Source organism: Gobius niger (assembly GCF_951799975.1).
Source record: "Gobius niger genome assembly, chromosome: 5".
Lineage (NCBI taxonomy): Eukaryota > Metazoa > Chordata > Actinopteri > Gobiiformes > Gobiidae > Gobius > Gobius niger.
In genome coordinates, this window is record NC_136856.1 from 15,184,331 (window position 1) to 15,200,911 (window position 16,581).

The 16,581-nt window shown below is 38.9% G+C and overlaps 3 protein-coding genes and 1 long non-coding RNA gene across 5 annotated transcripts; 2 read left to right on the top strand and 2 right to left on the bottom strand.

Annotated features, from left to right (window-relative positions):
* Nucleotides 1–105: 105 nt before the first annotated feature.
* prpf19 (pre-mRNA processing factor 19) lies at nucleotides 106–3,937 on the bottom strand. Its single transcript, XM_079556079.1, has 16 exons — nucleotides 3,767–3,937; nucleotides 3,447–3,596; nucleotides 3,247–3,323; nucleotides 2,956–3,097; nucleotides 2,814–2,887; nucleotides 2,663–2,728; nucleotides 2,542–2,583; nucleotides 2,386–2,460; nucleotides 2,219–2,294; nucleotides 2,037–2,146; nucleotides 1,808–1,963; nucleotides 1,621–1,690; nucleotides 1,375–1,548; nucleotides 1,210–1,292; nucleotides 808–913; nucleotides 106–735 (listed from the first exon to the last, which is right to left on the bottom strand). Exons 1-16 carry the CDS (start codon nucleotides 3,783–3,785, stop codon nucleotides 638–640), a joined length of 1,518 nt encoding a protein of 505 aa, XP_079412205.1. The 5' UTR covers nucleotides 3,786–3,937; the 3' UTR covers nucleotides 106–637.
* Nucleotides 3,938–4,112: 175 nt separating this feature from the next.
* Nucleotides 4,113–10,053, bottom strand: LOC306963147 (uncharacterized protein). 2 transcript variants are annotated; one of them, XM_079556625.1, is made up of 11 exons: nucleotides 9,931–10,032; nucleotides 9,595–9,666; nucleotides 9,476–9,493; nucleotides 9,276–9,406; nucleotides 9,044–9,179; nucleotides 8,678–8,962; nucleotides 7,394–7,732; nucleotides 5,256–5,437; nucleotides 5,030–5,131; nucleotides 4,846–4,956; nucleotides 4,113–4,767 (listed from the first exon to the last, which is right to left on the bottom strand). In XM_079556625.1, exons 2-11 carry the CDS (start codon nucleotides 9,659–9,661, stop codon nucleotides 4,555–4,557), a joined length of 1,584 nt encoding a protein of 527 aa, XP_079412751.1. In that variant the 5' UTR covers nucleotides 9,662–9,666; nucleotides 9,931–10,032; the 3' UTR covers nucleotides 4,113–4,554. The 2 variants fall into 2 exon arrangements, with proteins under 2 accessions (XP_079412751.1, XP_079412750.1); XM_079556624.1 differs by having other exon boundaries at nucleotides 4,114–4,767; nucleotides 9,927–10,053.
* An 811-nt stretch (nucleotides 10,054–10,864) lies between these two features.
* Nucleotides 10,865–14,060, top strand: LOC306963382. The gene is made up of 4 exons (XR_013792907.1): nucleotides 10,865–11,046; nucleotides 11,970–12,121; nucleotides 12,197–12,317; nucleotides 13,829–14,060. It is a non-coding gene; the product is annotated as an uncharacterized lncRNA (long non-coding RNA).
* A 267-nt stretch (nucleotides 14,061–14,327) lies between these two features.
* Nucleotides 14,328–15,990, top strand: LOC306963332 (uncharacterized protein). Its single transcript, XM_079556872.1, has 5 exons — nucleotides 14,328–14,450; nucleotides 14,528–14,685; nucleotides 14,757–14,834; nucleotides 14,911–14,958; nucleotides 15,729–15,990. The coding sequence occupies exons 1-5, from the start codon at nucleotides 14,330–14,332 to the stop codon at nucleotides 15,897–15,899; spliced, it is 576 nt and encodes a 191-aa protein (XP_079412998.1). The 5' UTR covers nucleotides 14,328–14,329; the 3' UTR covers nucleotides 15,900–15,990.
* Nucleotides 15,991–16,581: the final 591 nt, after the last annotated feature.

The window sequence follows — 16,581 nt, forward strand, 5'->3', positions numbered from 1 at the left end:
TTTCTTAAATAAACTCAAGTACTGCGGAATGTACGGAATGCTGATGAGGCTCATATGAACTGAATGCAATACAAAAGATATTTTTATTTTATTGTAAAAGGGCAGGTGCCACAGGTAAAATATCAATAATGAAAAATATACACATGGAAAAGGCATTGAAACACAAAAGGAAATTAAAATTCAAGACAAAAACATCAACTGCTAGATGAAAAGGACATTGGCTCACTATCTTTAGATCACGACAGATGGATTTTATTTATGCTGAATTGATATTATGAACCCAATTCACCAAACGTGAGTGTGGGGTTACTTTAGATGTCCGCTTTATGCATTCAAACACTAGAAGACTTCAATAAAAACAAAACATCTGATAAATCACATACAGTATAACAGAATCAGCATCTGGCTTTAGTAGGGACATAATTTGCATTATGAGAGCAGGCTGCAATAGTTGAACATGCAGCTTTATTTGCAACAAAAAGCATGGATTTCAATTGTATTTACTTATCAGTTGTTCTAATACACAAAAGCAAAGAAAGCTGTGACAATTTCAGTTATCTAAAAATAAGTTCACTACATCCACTGTCCCAACACAAGCATATCCTGCTATTCACTGCTTTGTCCTCATCTTGTATTCTTACAGGCTGTAAAACTTCAGACTTCTGTCCATTCCAGAAGAAGAGAGGAACCGAGCATTCTCTCCAAAGGCCACTCCAGTCACCAGCCCCGAGTGCTCTGCAAAACAGAGGAAAACGTTAGGAAAAATGACAAAGACCAAGAAAGAAACAAATAAAACTCATTTCTCACCGGTGAAATTGAGAACCTCAGACCACTGTTTGCAGATGTACACACGGATGTCAGATCCTCCAACAGCTAGATAGGTTCCACTCTGGTCAAATACTAGGGACTTGACCTGAGGAGAAAAACATTATACAGTAGAATTACATAGGGTTGCACAATTGATAGAACAGAAATTGCATATTTAATGGCTGTAATTAACAAATCGCAAAGAGAACAATTATTTAGGTTGTGCACTTGTCTCCATTGGGCCGGGTATAGTTTAGACCGCTACAAACATGTTCGGAAATCTTTCAGATTATTCTATTAACAGCTGTTAATGCTCTTCGATATGTTTAAAATACACATACACTTTTACAATACTTTTAGAATAAACTATTTACTGGTGAAAGAAAAATAGCAAAATTGTACCTCATAATTATTGTCCAAAGTAATAGTCTTGAAGTTCTTCAGTTTCCTCAGATCCCACAGTTTCAGAGAGCTATCCTGTGCTCCTAAAGCAAACATAGCTCAAATTGGTATTGTGTCTTTTACATTTTATTATGCAGTGACGGGTAGGGCTAAAACTGTGCATACCTGTGGCAAGGTAGTATCCATTTTCAGAGAAAGCAATAGATGTCACCGGTCCAGAGTGACCTGGGAAGTTGGCCACATTGGTGCGCTCCTTCAGATCCCAGATCTTAATTTGAGAATCAGCAGTTCCAGTGCCAAAAATGAGACCATCAGGATGAAACTGAGCACAAGTGAGAGCTGTTGAGAGAAAGGAAAGTTTAGTTGGTAGCACCTTTTATAGGAACATTCAAACTCATAAGCATCACATACCACATCCAGCACTTTCATCTGTGACTTTGGTGAGCACTCTACCGGTCTGGATATCAGAGAAGGCCCAATACTGAAAAGAAAAGATTTACAATATTCATTATTTCAGGTTCAAAGTGAAATAAAAAATATAATAATAAAAAAGTTGAAAGTAAATTAAACAAATTCAGATATAAATTTTGGTCCAAACCTGATCCTCAGAGGAACTGAGGAGGTAGTCCCCAGTGGCATGCAGTGAGAGGCCAGTAACTCCAGCCTCATGAGCCCGCACCACCTGGACACAGTTCCCACCTGTGACAGACCACACACGGATGGTGGTGTCAGGAGACGCAGAGAACACCACAGACTGCGATGAGGAAGAGGAAGGGTTAATAAATTCTCAAAATAGTTCTTATTACACTTCTGTGATCACTTGTTACCTGGGATGGATGGTAAATGACAGAGGTGACCTTCTTTGTGTGACCTTTCAGCGTGGCCACAATCTGCTCCTCATTCTTGTCAAACACCACCACATTCTTATCAGCTCCGCCTATAACATAAAGGCACTGGAGTCAGAACTAGAATGTTAAGTGGACAAAATAATGGTGGAGATAAAACATACCTGTGAGCACTTTGCTGGTGTCTGAGGGGCACAAATCAAGAGCCAAAATACCGGGCACACTAGCACTATGAAGACCCTGAATGGATAAATATATGAATATTAGGTAAACCTCGTACACAATATTATGTACATGCTTGAATTGAAGTATTTGGAATGTGTTTATTTACAGCATGAGAGGCCACTTGACGGTATTTGCCTAGATCCTCAGCCCTAACCAGCTCCTCTGGGACAGTCTTTCCTCTCTGAAATGTCATAAGACGTCATAAACATTAAAATCATGTCTATATTTTGGATACGAAACTGTAATTAAATAAAGCTCAAACCTTCTTTCTCTCTGTCGTGAGGATTGTAGCTTTGTCTTGGAGCTATATAAAAAATAAAAAAAGTCAGTCATTTAATATAATAAACCAATGACTTGTTTTTATCAAAATGATTGACAATTACCTTCTGAATGATCTCTGGAGTCATTCCCACTTGTTCACTTATGTCCATAGCCTCTCCACCGGCTCCCTGTAAAGCAGCAATGAAGTTTTAACTTAAAAACTTACTTAAAAAAATACATTAAAAAAAGGTTCAGTAGTATCGGATAACTCACTGCAGCAGTAGGTTGTGAAGCAGGAACAGCCTGAGGGGCCACCAATCCAGCCTGAGGTTTAAGCGTGGCAAGAGCTGTGAAGAACACTCATTAGTAAATCCTAACTTGTTCAGATCCATGACCACCCGCTTGTCCAAAGTACCTTCTCTTGCAGCAGTGACCTCTTTGGTAAGGCGAGCGATGACTCTGCATGCTGCATCATGTTGGTAGAGAGCATGAGAGAGCTCCTGGCGGGTTGTCTGCAACTGCTGCCGTAGGGTGAAACTATGAAGCATAACAGCATCCTAAAACAGAAGAATAGTTTTTTGTGAGTATGACAATAATAATTGAATATTGAATGTAACATACTAAACCCAATATTATAATATAAAGGTTGGGACCACAAGATAAAGATGTGACTTTTTGCTACATTAACACTTTTAAAAGCACTCACCCACTCATCTTGCAGTGATTTGAGAATGGCAGGGATACTTGTTGCTGAAGGTGCTTTTGGTCTGATAGGATGAGACACTGAAATAACAATATTTTTTTGTTACGTTTTTATACAATCGATTACAGAAGTGCATACAATACAGAAGTTATAAGCCATTTCGTATTAATACAATTTAGGGTGGGTAGACGATGAGCACATACCTTTAATATCAACTAATTGTTCTTCAGACAGAGGCTGTCCATTCATTGGGTCTGTACCATTTTCTGCAATATACTTCTCAATGAGCCGCCGCTCAAATACTTGATTAGACACTGGAGAAACACAAGGGTGCTCCGGGACCTCGTTAGAAACTGAAATAGATGAAATTACACAGTAATTACTACATTAAAAAGAGCTATTTGTATTAGCTACGAACAAACAAACTTTAACGCGGCAATGTATGGCCTGCATAGTTAGCTAGCATTAGCAACAAAGATTGCCGCTGTGCATCTAGTTGTAAAAATGAAAGAAAAATACTCACTTGAACAAACAAGAGACATTTTTTCACTTGGTCCTAAACCACGCGCTTGAAATGAATGAATATGCTCAGTATTTTGTTATTGATGCCCACACTGTACACAATTATGTTTTGCTGAATTTTGTAGCACGCTGTCCTTTCATCGCCGCCGCTACATCCGGGATACTTCTTCTTCTACGGTATTTGAAACTTGGTTTACACTCCGACGTTCTACTGCCTCCCTACGACGGTTTGAGAAGATAATCACAAGAGAGTAGAGTGTAAGTATAGTTTTTATTTCACTGTAGTTATTTGAATCATCAAATAAACATTTTAAGACAAAGACAATATTCAGATCAACTTGATGTATATTTCGTTAGCAACGTTATTTTTTTGTTAACTTGCACATCCTGAATAATTTTTTTTCCATCTCATTAGCAAACAGGTATTTACACATTTTCATCAATAACACGGTCAAACTGTAAAATATAAACTGTCAGATTTGTCTTTAAAATTACAAGAGATATTTACACAACAGACAAACAGTTCATAACAACAAATATACACTTGTAACCTTGGTCCTGAGGGGGTGGAGGTAGGTTTCAGAAAGAAGCTGGAGTAACTCTGCATCACCATTCACCAGTGTAAGACAGGGCAGCTACTTTTCTACTCGTGCTAATGAATTGTGTTACAATTGTCTAAGCGCAACATGCAGTTTTTAACAGCAGGTCATGAAAATTAGATACAAAAGGCACAGTTCAGGTCTTCATTTAATTATTTTTCTTCAACATTACTCAATCCCTTATATTCGTTTATAAGAAGTTCAGTTTATCTGAAGTGTAGACACTGCAGGATTCAGATGTGTCAATGTCCAACGGCAGTGTGGAAAAGTAATCTTGCGAGTTGGTAATCTTCTCTTGATCTTTCTTGATCTGGAATTGAACACACTCTTCAGAGGTGTGGAGGCAGTTTGAAGCGCCAGGCATCGAAAAAGAAATGCGTCTCTCCTCTTCAGTAGGCTGGTTCTTCAAAATGAAGGCACATCTCATAAAAAAGCTACATGCAATTTGTAGATAAACTTGCATAAATATAGTACAGCCTACCTCTGTTGCAGAATTATGCACAGGAGAGGTCCATGGTGTCAGTCTTTGGGTTTCCTCATTCATAGTCCTGACATGAGATGGAGATGATTGGTGTGAGCTCCCTACATGACACTATAGTGAAAGAAAAAAAAGATCAGCAAGAGTAAAATGGTCAATAGTAGACTCCACAAAAATCATTGATTACCGAATGATTTGGAGAGGCATGCGGTGTCCATTTCCTTGGTGTTGCTGGTTCTTGTGAGTAACTATAGTATCCTGTGTGCCCAGGACTTGCATTACTGTAGTCCTAAAACGGCACAAACAGAGGTTTGCATATTTTTTCAAGTGAAAACATGTGATACAAATAATTCAAATGAAGTTATCAAAAGTTGAATCGCTGAACTTTGTGGGTACGTATTTAAAGTTTCCACCTGTATGTTGACTCTTGGGGGGATGGCCGGTGGATTCTGGTTTGTTCGTAGCCCTGAAATGATCTGTGAAAGGCTGCAGTGGGGGTAGCGCTTCATAAAAAGGATAAAACCAGCCAGAGACACAAACATCCCTGAAGGAACACTGATCGATTTGAAAATTGCTCGCCATTTCCCCCCCCTTTCTGCAAAGAAATTAGAGATATCAAGTATAGAACAGACTTACATTGCTTTGAAGATTATGTCACAGTATTTGAACTTATAGACATAGTGTGTAATTGGTAAAACAGTGAATATAGCCATAAGATACATCGCGTTCCAAATTATTCTGCAAATTATATTTCAGTGTCAAAAAGGTAAAAAAAAGTTTTTCAATGAAACTCATGGATGGTATTGTGTCTCAGGGCTCTTTGAATCACTGACATCAATCTCAGACACCTGTGATGAGTAGTTGTCAGGTGAGCCCAGTTAAGGGAAAAACTACTGAAAAGGAAGAGTAAGTAAGGAAGTAAGTAAGTGCTTTATTGTCGTGGAAACAAGCGTACAACAAAATAGTGTTCAGGTGTCAGTCCTGAGCTGCTGTGGCTGTCCTTGTTTGCCCCTTCCTTCTTTCCTGTCGCTCCTCTTGTGACGCCTCCTCTTGGTGCCTCTTCAGTGTCTCAGAAGAAATTTGTGAGTCCCAAATGGGTTTAGCTGATAATATAATAAGAGCATTTTGTTTACCTTTAAAAAGCTACTTTTTATGTTCCACTTTATTAAGCAGACCACCATTTTCAAGCAACATAGGAAAGAAAAGGGACCTCTCTGCTGATGAAAAGCGTGAAATAGTTGAATGCCTTAGACTGGGTATGAAAAAGATTAATCTTTGTACTGTTAAAAGATTTGTGACTGATTCAGAGCACATATGGGTTTGTGCAGATAAAGACACAATGAGGACGTTTTTTGCCAGACAAATACATCAGATGAATAGAACAACTGCTACAAAGCAAGAGACAGGTATTTGAAGCTGCTGGTGCCTCTGTAGTCTCCCGAACATCAAGGTGTAGGACCCTCCTGAGGCTCGCAGTTATGCATAAACCTTCTATTCGGCCTCTCCTAAACTGTTAATTGAATCCACATGAACAGAAACGGCTGCAGTGGCCCAGAAAACAGTTCACTGATAAGTACCGTGTAACCCTGGATGGTCCAGATGGATGGAGGAGTAGTGGATGGTTGGTGAATGGCCACCATGTTCTAACAAGGCTGCGACGTCAACAAGGAGGTGGCGGAGTCATATTTTGGGAAAGAGTCATGGGAAGAGAGCTGGTCGGTCCCTTTAGGCTCCCTGAATGTGTGAAAATGACCTCTGAAAAATATGTGGAGTTTCTGACTGACCACTTTCTTCCATGGTACAAAAAGAAGAGCCGTGCTTTCCCTAACAAGATCATCTTCAAGCATGACAACGCACCATGTCCTGCTGTAAAGAATACCTCTGCATCACTGGCTGCTATGGGCATAAAAGGAGAGAAACTCATGATGTGGACCCCATCCTCCCCTGACCTCAACCCTACTGAGAAACTTTAGAGCATCAACAAGCAAAACATCTATGAGGGTGGGAGGCAGTTTTCATACAAACAGCAGCTCTGGGAGACTATTCTGACATCCTGCAAAGAAATCCAAGCAAAAACTCTCCAAAACCTCACAAGTTTAATGGATACAAGAATTATGAAGCTGCTATCAAAGAAGGGTCCTATGGTAAATGTAACTTGACCTATTCAGGTGTTTTTGATTGAAATAGCTTTTGATTTCAGTAAATATGACCTCCTAATGCTGCAAATTCAACAAATGACCATTTTCAGTTAATTACAACCGTTAAAATGCATCGAAACTACGAGTTGCATAATAATTTGGAACAGCAGATTTTGAGTTGTTTAATACATTTATTTTTTAATAAAATACTGTTATCACTTGGAGGTTTTTTTCAATCACATTCATATTATCTTCCAGCAGTTAAAGGCTTGAATAATTTAGAAAATCTTGGAAAAATATCATTTGCATCATAATTTGGAACGCAGTTATTACCGAAGCCATTATTTTTTCTTTTCTTTTCTTTTGTAAAATACTTCTTGGAGGCAGTAGTTGTGTACATATATGTGTCTTACCAATGACTTGTAACAACGTAGTGGAGACCAGGTTCCCATCGCCATCTTTGATTTCATAAACACCATCATGTCTGGAGGTCAGTCTGGCAATGACCACCTCGTCTTTGCTGCCGTTGCGTCCCAGTGAGATCAGGCCTCTGTACCGCATGTCATGGTCAGTGATCTGGCCCTCGCGAACCAGCTGGACCGGGCCGCGGGGAGGCTTGGGGTCAAAGGGGCCAAGTGAAGATTCATCGGGGTATCGGGTGGGGGTGAAGATGAGATGTGCATGAGGGACAGGGAGAAAGAGGGGAAGATTTAAAGACTCTTTGGTGAAGCGGGTGATGTTGAACAAATGGCCTGCAAAATTGAGGAGATTCGGAAAAGAAACAAGGGAGAAAATGAAGTAATGGTAGCATGGATGGCACATCACAGAATGGGTTGGGAAGAAAAGAAAATAATTTTAGTTATTCTTTTTAACGTCAGACACATTAATTGGGCAGACATTTTCAAGTAGATAATTATTTGGGAATAGAAATAGCTACACAACTGGGCTCCAAGTCCAGCAATGTAGAGCTAAACAGCAACTCTCTAAAGGCTTACCAAAGATAAAAGCTTCAGTTCAGGGCCTAAACCTTTTTCATGGTTCAGAAAGTAGAGTCTGAGAGTGGAATGGTAATTACAAATATAGAACGTTATTAATACGTCACAGTGATACAATATTTCTGGTGATCTTGTAGTATGCCATTTTTTTCCTCCAAAACTGCCTCACAATACTGAGAATCAATACTGACTGAGTGTAATCAATATTGTCAGCTCCAAAGATCTGAAAATGTGTGAAAATAAAATGGAGCAGTAGACCATCAATGTAGTAAGTCTTTCTGCAACAAAATGCTTAAATGTGATGTAACAATCCACAACAATAAACTCATTAATAAATAAATTATAACAATAAAGTCATCACATCATGAATATCTTTGTATCACTAATAAGAGCGGCCCTTTGTTATTTTGTTTCAAAAAATAATTATAGGGTCACTCTTTGTTGTGTTAAAGCACAGGATAACTGGGACAATAATGATTAAAGTCGATCAGGAAATATTTGTAGCTTATTTTCATATTACCAAGAACATACCAGCAGTGTGTACTGGTAATGAATAGTCTTCATGCTGGATTAGGCTTGTGATTACCATGAAATAAAGAAGAAAGATCAATTTAAATGCCAGAAGTTAACTTTTAGTTTATAACGACCAATTCCATTCATTTACGGTGCTGCAAAGATGGTGCCTTTCAACTTTTTTTTTACCTTGAACTGTGAGGGTACTCCGCATCAGGACCTTCCCTTGGTCGTCTTTCATTGTGTAATTCCCTTGGTCGGCCTGCGTGACCTTCTCAGCTACCCATGCTTTACCTCCTCTTATTATCCGACCACGGCCTGCATTGCTGGCATTGTAACTTGTCCGATTCCACAGGACAATCGGCATGGCCTCAAGAGGAGCACCCTTGGGATAAAACTCCAATAAAAAGCTATTTTCTGGGATGTTGTGTTCAAAGTTTTCACCATAGTGTTTCCGATAGGATTTGATGCACTCTGTAACAAAATCAAGAGGAGGTCAACTAAAAATGTTAAGCATTTTTACTATCCGTGTTATAATAGATACAATTTCTGTACCTGAAACTATCAAACGAACCATCTCATATGTAAAGTCTGAAAATAGTTTGATTGAATAAAGTCCTTGGTCTTGGCGAGTCACCTCTTTTAGGACAAGCATTTTATCCTTTGTCCACACAAACCGTGGGTCTTTTACCTGGTGAATAAAGGGGACAACTCGTGTAGCCTGTATGTGCGCAGCTTGAAATACAAAAGAAGTACAGAAACAGAGGTGCATGTTTCTGTCACCTACAGTGGTTTTGTCCAAAATGACACGTCTCAGTCCAGGTTGATCTGGTGTAAATGTTACAGTTCTTGACGTGGAATAAACAGGAAGCCGAAATTCCTTGCCAGCACATAAAGTCTGTACCTCTTCTTTATCACCTGCCAAAAGGCAAGATATTGCTTGATTATTAGACCAAATACTGTTAAAATTACATATTTCCCACCTACCTAAAAAAAGATTTAGGCCTGTAAGAAAAGAAAAAGCATTATACGTATAAAGTATATGATTTATATTGTACATGTTTCCCACATTTTGCAGACACAAAAATAATAATATGAGAACTTACAAGTGGCAAAAGGAATACCAAGGACAGTCAGGAAAATGCAGGGAGACATCTTGCGGAGGGGACACATTTCACCTATAAACACACATATTGCAAACAGGTCATACTGGTTTACCTAGACTTCTGCTCTACATTTATCAGTGAGGCAAAAAAGGTAAACTCCAATCTAAAATAAAAAGACAATTAAACAGAAAAGATCAACGCTGGCTATATTCCTGCATTGCTCGCGATGTGCGAGCTGAAGCCAGTTGTTGCAGCAGCACACCTCTAAGCGAACAGATGCTTGGATTAAACCACACCATGACATCCTTGACATGCTTTCAATATGATCTCACCCGCCTGTTTTGGTGGAAAAGATGCCCCGTTGAATATATATATATTTTTTGTTTTTAACGCTATGAGGTCAGGATAAGAGGATAAAAACGTCCTTTACGTAGCGCATGTGCACTTGTTCCATTTCGTCCAAAGAGGAATGGAAGTTTGTATTCACGTAAACCTTTACGCAAAATGCGTCGTGCATTTGAGCTGCATATTTTTTAGGCGGCCAAATTGATAATCATATTGTGTCCACTATGACATATTTCTATGACTATGACTCTGAGCATTCATGTTCTAGTCTAGTCATACTAGTCATACAATGCCCATTCAAAAATGGAGAACGATGTTTTAAAGTCAAATTAAATCAAATTAACAGAAGGGGGCGGAACTATCATATAAACCAGTTAACACTGCTTAATGTAAATGGAAGTTGCCATGGGAATGCCCAGCTCTGGTGGCCATGTTGCGATTCCACTCTCCACAATGATTTAAATTGATAATTCAAAAAATCCCGTCTCTACTTAATGTTAGGTTAATACTATGAAGGTTAATAAATTCAGTGTATAAAAAACACCTTGATAATAAAAACATAAATTAACCTTCATATAATACTCTCCACAATTGGGACGTGTTGTTGTTGTTGTTTTAACCTATAAAAAAAATAATTTCAGTGAAATTATGTCCTGATAAACACAGATGGATTTGTCTGAGTTATTAAAACGCCAAAAATGCCACTAATTGATAAACTTTTAATTCCATTAAATATTATGTTCCTGTTTTACATTACTTTTTGTTTTTGCATGACCTTCATTCGGAATTTGGCTAATCTGACAATCACAAGATGGCCGCCACATTCGCCACGGCAACGTCAATGGTGTTTCCCATCCATCTGGCGTGTATAGATCGTGGGTTCCTGTGGGGGTGGCAGAAACGCAGCTGACACGCCCCACATGTTTTCTTTATACAACCTAGGAGCGAGCCCAGTCGTCGTGAGTTGTCCTGTTTTCAACCTGCAGATACTCGTCTATAATATTTAGTTTTTGTTGATTTGGGGTTGGATAGTACTCAATGTCTTTAAAAGGTGACCCTCTTCTATAAAGATGTTGCATCTGATCTTTTTTACCCTTGTGGATTTTGGTAAGTAGCCTATATGAATGTACGAAGGAGCATTCCGTATCACGTATCCTTCGTATGAATGTGTTGTTTCCCCTTTTTTTTTTTGTTACTTTAGAATTAGAACTTTTCGGCGCTCATGCATTTTTCTTATGAAGGTATCCCAGATTGGATAGCGGATCATCTTATGACCGAAAAGTTGGTGGCTCATGCACGCTGTTGCTGTGCCTTGCCCAAGGACACTGGGGGTGGCAGAAACGCAGCTGACACGCCCCACATGTTTTCTCTATAGCCTACATGTATGAATGTGTTGTATGCCTTTTTTTTTTTTTTTTTTTTTAGCGTGGAGGGAGATTTTTCGGCGCTCATATGCATTTTTCTTATGAATGTATCCCAGATTGGATAGCGGATCATCTTATGACTGAAAAGTTGGTGGCTCATGCACGCCGTTGCTGTGTCCTTGGGCAAGGCACTTCATCCACCATGCCAATGTATGTGAGTGAGTGAGTGAGGGAGTCAGGGAGTCAGGGAGTGAGGGAGTGGTGGTCAGAGGGGCTCATGCAACAGTTTGGAAGCCTCGAAATATTAATAGTAGTGACAGCAGCCTGACAGTTTATGAAAAAATAACAGCTTTAAAAAAAAAAACTATCAATAACTTCAGGCTATCTAGCATTTTGGAGAAAACAGAACAAAAACAATGTTTAATATGTTCGTTTTTATAATTTTTCCTTAACAATTTTCATCTCGTCAGGCAATGATGACAGCCTATAACTTAATTATTATTTATTTGGTACATTGTTGCCCTACAAATCTTTTTTTACGTTTTTAGCTTAACAGTATTATTACTTTAGTGATCGTTACATTTTGGGTTCCTTTCATAGTTCCTAATGATATGCTACTGTATGTGTGGATGTAAAAGTATTTAACTTACATGTTTCTGCTTGTAGGTTTGGTTATCGGTTCATCACATGAAATACTAGAGATGTGCTATGGCAGTGCTTATAAAGTCCCAATTTACTATACTCCTCCACTCTTTACAACCCCAATATATTTCAAACCAAGAGGTGAAGAACGGATACTTGCTGTCAGTGAAGGAAAGGTAGACATTTTTTAAAGATATATTGTAAACTTTCTAGCTGTATGGTTTGTAAGACACTACTTCCCGTATTTTCAGTCACAACTCGAGCGCTTTTGGGTTGATCCTGGAAGTATAGTGGTAAATTATTTGACAGAACAAGATGACGGAGCAAGTCTGTTCTTTGGCCAGAGTGAAAAGGTTGAACTGAAAATTACTGGTGAGTGAAAAAGGTTTACACTTTACTTATTTATTTTCTTATGGTCATATTTATTTTAAATGTCACTCATTTAAGGCTGCAGTGAACAATATTTTAAACTCTGCATACCCCTTGCCATACAGTTTATGTTAAAATTGCTTAATTGCTTATATTTGAAGAGTTTAGTGGTGCTAGGCTAGTGCTATGCTAGTGCATGTCTATGGTAACTAGTAGCCTGCATTAAAAACAGTCTGACCCAAGCACAGTGCACCTGAGGCAAATCAGTGATCACTTATAAAACCAGCCTACCCATATAAATGTCTGTGTTGACTAAATATTTTTTTTTTTTAAAATATAACCATTTTGCATTTAAAAGAACTTATATTTGGGCTGTATCAGCTTCCTGGTTGTAAGCTATGCATCAGCAGAGTGGTCTGCTAGGTTAGCGGATCTACATTAGTTTGTTTACCTGCGGCCGGCATTAGTACATGTGGAATTCACAAAGGAGGTTTCTACAAATCAGATATGGCAACGTTTGGAGGACCACCCCATGATATTGAAGAGGTTCTTAATGCTACTTGTAACCATAGACATGTGTTAGCCTTGCACTAGCCTAGCATAACGAAACTCTTTGAATATAAGGACTGCATGAATAAAAATTAAAAAATCTCTCCAGAAATCAACAACACTCTGGATTACTATGTAATGATAACCTGGCTACACAATGCTGCTGTGTGCGCTCGAATTATTTCGAACTGCACAGCAGCCTGGGGACTATGGCCGAAATCTTCGCATGGATTCGGGAACCAATCACAGAACGAGGAGGGACGGCAAGATGATGACGAGCTTTTCGATATACGGAAGCTTGTACTTTATTTACAGATTAAAAAAAAAAAGTTTATCTACGGATCAAACATGACAGCAGCAGACGCAACGCTATTTTTCGATAAAGCTTTAGGCCGTGTTCTAAATAGTTTAGCTCAAAAGTTTACAGCAGGTACGTCATACGTCATCGGATACGATTATTACGATTGGCTGTGGCTACATGCAGACGCATGATAGACATTCGTAGCGCCCAATAAACGACTATGGACGATCGTAAACCACACCTCTCCTACGAGAAAATGCATTGGTGGTCCCCAGACTAAATATCACTTGTGATTTTAGTCTGGCGTTAGCCAGGCTAAGGAAATGAGGCCCTATGTCAAAAATCCTGAAATATCCCTTTAAAGCTGCTGCACTTCTTGGAGAGAGCACTATTCTGTCTACATAACATCGGCTCTGATATTTTGCTAGATGTCTCCTCGTTCTTCAGCACCTCAGCTTTCCTGTTAATTGTCCCGCTCGGTCACATCTTCTGTATACAATATTTGTTTTCACTGCTGCATAGATGTTCCAAACCGTCCTCATAATTCCACCAGACCCACGGTATTGGAAATTCATTTAAGATTCTTCTCCATTAGATGCCGCACAAATATGGTATTACTGTTTTCTAACTTTTTGTAACTTTAAGCATTTATTCTTGTTTTTAGACTGCCAGGATGCTCAATCAAGCAGTTATGGAGATTTGTTCTCATGGAAGGTCCCATCTGGAGCTCAGTACCTGGAGTTTTCTCAGATGACTTCTCAAGGTTTTGCACTAAAACCACAAGTAATTTGGAACCGTACTGATCAAACCTCTGGCAGGGGAACAGTGAAGCGCAATTATTATGAATTAGAGAACCTCAAGCAGAAAGACAGTGGCTACTACAAGTTTATGTCAGCTGGTAGACTGATCAGATGGAAAAGGTTAAATGTTAAAGGTGAGGTTGTGTGTTGTGTGCTAATGTTAGAAATTAGGTAAATTTGTCTTTTAGTACATTGAAGTATTTTTTGTTTTCTCAGAGTACGATCGACAGTTTGTACGCGAGGAGGGGGAAAGGCTTGAGATGGACTTTCCTGTTAAGTTTTCCACATTGAATCACATTAAATTCACACCTCATCAATCAGGCGATGAACGTACATATGAGGCAAAGCCATATGCAAATCGCAATATGGAAGTCACAGACTCATACTTCTCTTTTTGGGACATAATCTATGAGGATTCAGGCACATATGAATTTATAGATGATGAAGGATTCCTGGCCATGCGTATGGAGTTGGAAGTCAATTTTCGTAAGTAAGGGCTTTTACAAAATGAAAATAAGTTGGGATGCACTACTAGTAATTTGTCCTTTCATTCATTCCTGCAGCACATCACCCTGCGTGGGTTTACATAGTAGCTCTCGCTATCATTGTCGTTTGCATAATATTTTGCTGTTGTTGTGTGAAAAAGTGCTGCTGTAAAAAGAGTTCAAATAAAAGAAGCAGCTCTGAGACTGTGGCAGCAGCACCTCAAGTGTTTTACCATGTGAGTATCTTCAACTGGTATTTGGCCAAATGTTTACTTTGTCATTTATTTTGTGAGTATTTTTCTTGCAGGGTTCAAATCAACCCGTCCAACCTGTGATCCCTCTTCTCTCGAGAGAGCCTAAAGTCACTGCCAGAGATCCAAGACCAGTGAGCTCTAAATAATTGTGCTTTAAGTTTTCTCCTTAGTTTTTCCATTAATGACGGACAATGTTTTGATCTGCAGACTTATAATCCAGCTGTTAATAACCTGGACCTGCCGCCATCAACACAGGTAAAAGTTTTCTCACAATTGAACTTGGAATAATCCTCAAGAAACAGGAAGTTTACCCAAACACCACCAATTGTCTCTTTAAATTGCCAATTGTCAAATGTAAATGGTTTCAACTTATATAGCGCTTTTCCACCTACATTAGGCACTCAAAGCGCTTTACAGCAAGGATCCATTCACCCATTCACACTCTCATTCATACACCAGTGTACGCAGACACTGGGGGCAATGTGGGTGAAGTGTCTTGCCCAAGGACACAACGACAGTGTGCACCTTCAGGAGGTGGGATTCGAACCCCCGACCTTCCGATCATGAGACGACCCGCTCTACCATCTGCACAATAAATTAATAGTGGATTAAAGTGTGATCTGTTTAACACAAAGGCTAAAATATAGGGCTCAAGAAAGATTATGTACGTTGTTAACATAAACAATGCTGGCAAATTGTAATAATAGTGTTATTAAAATTGTTTACCAGCATGACAATATGATGTGAGAGAAAGCATCCATTCATTATATCCTATCCATTGATAGGACAGACACATTTTTTGAAACCCCAGGCAAAGGTTCTTAAGTCATCATTGATACTCTGCAGATGATACAACGTTTGAACTGCAGATGCCATCTAGGATGATCAACTCCTGTACGACTGAGAGCTTTTGCCTATTCCGTGGGGCTGTTATTGTATTTTTTGCTTACTTGCTATTGTTGAATATTGTGAGACAGAACTGCTGAAATAAAAAAAGATGAGTGATTGAAGCTTTTCCTCTGCAGGTCACAGTTCCTGGAGGACCTGGCCCCACATCTACGTCCATGATCTCGACCAGCTCCGACTCTGGCCCCACGTTTGAATTTAAAGGAATGGCCTTTCCCTCTGCTCCCCCGCTCAGCTCAGACACATCTATTCAAGATGTTTATACCTCAGATAAACTCAACTTTTTATGAGTGCTAACAAAATCCAGAATTCAACATTGCAATAACAGCGCAGTCTTTTGGCACATGTTTTTTGTTTGTTTTTAGTTTTTGCTCTCCTTTCTCTTAACACACTTTTTATTCAAAGAATCAGGGTGCTGCAACATAAGAATACACTTTGAAAAATATCAAAAATATTAACAATTATGGGCTTTCTTGAATAAGTAGGTTTACAATGTAGCTTTAAAAGAGTCTAAGGTCTGTATTTCTCTCAGCAGGGACACTGTTCCAAATCCTCGGTGCAGTACATGGACTATGTTTTTATACACGTTGTATGTAGCCTATTAAGGGCTTGCTCTGTATTCCTGTGAAAGTGTGGATTTAACTGTCTGTTACATAGTCATTGAACACAACAATTGTATAATATTTACATTATATATTTTTTTTAATATTTTTTATTTTCCTAACTTACTGCTGTTCTTTTAAATGAATATAATCATTCACTTATAGTTGCATTGTGTTAATATTAGTGCGTATTTGACCTTTCAGTGACCCAGTGGCTGTATTGGTGGTTAGCCTGGCGCCTTTACTTTCCAATCCAGTGGCCTCTATGAAGCTCCAGGATCAATTTTATTTCAGGTTTTTTAGGGTTTCTGTCTAGATGGAAACCCTAAAAAACCTGGGTGTTGGAGACAGTTCCATCAGCAGTGAAAAT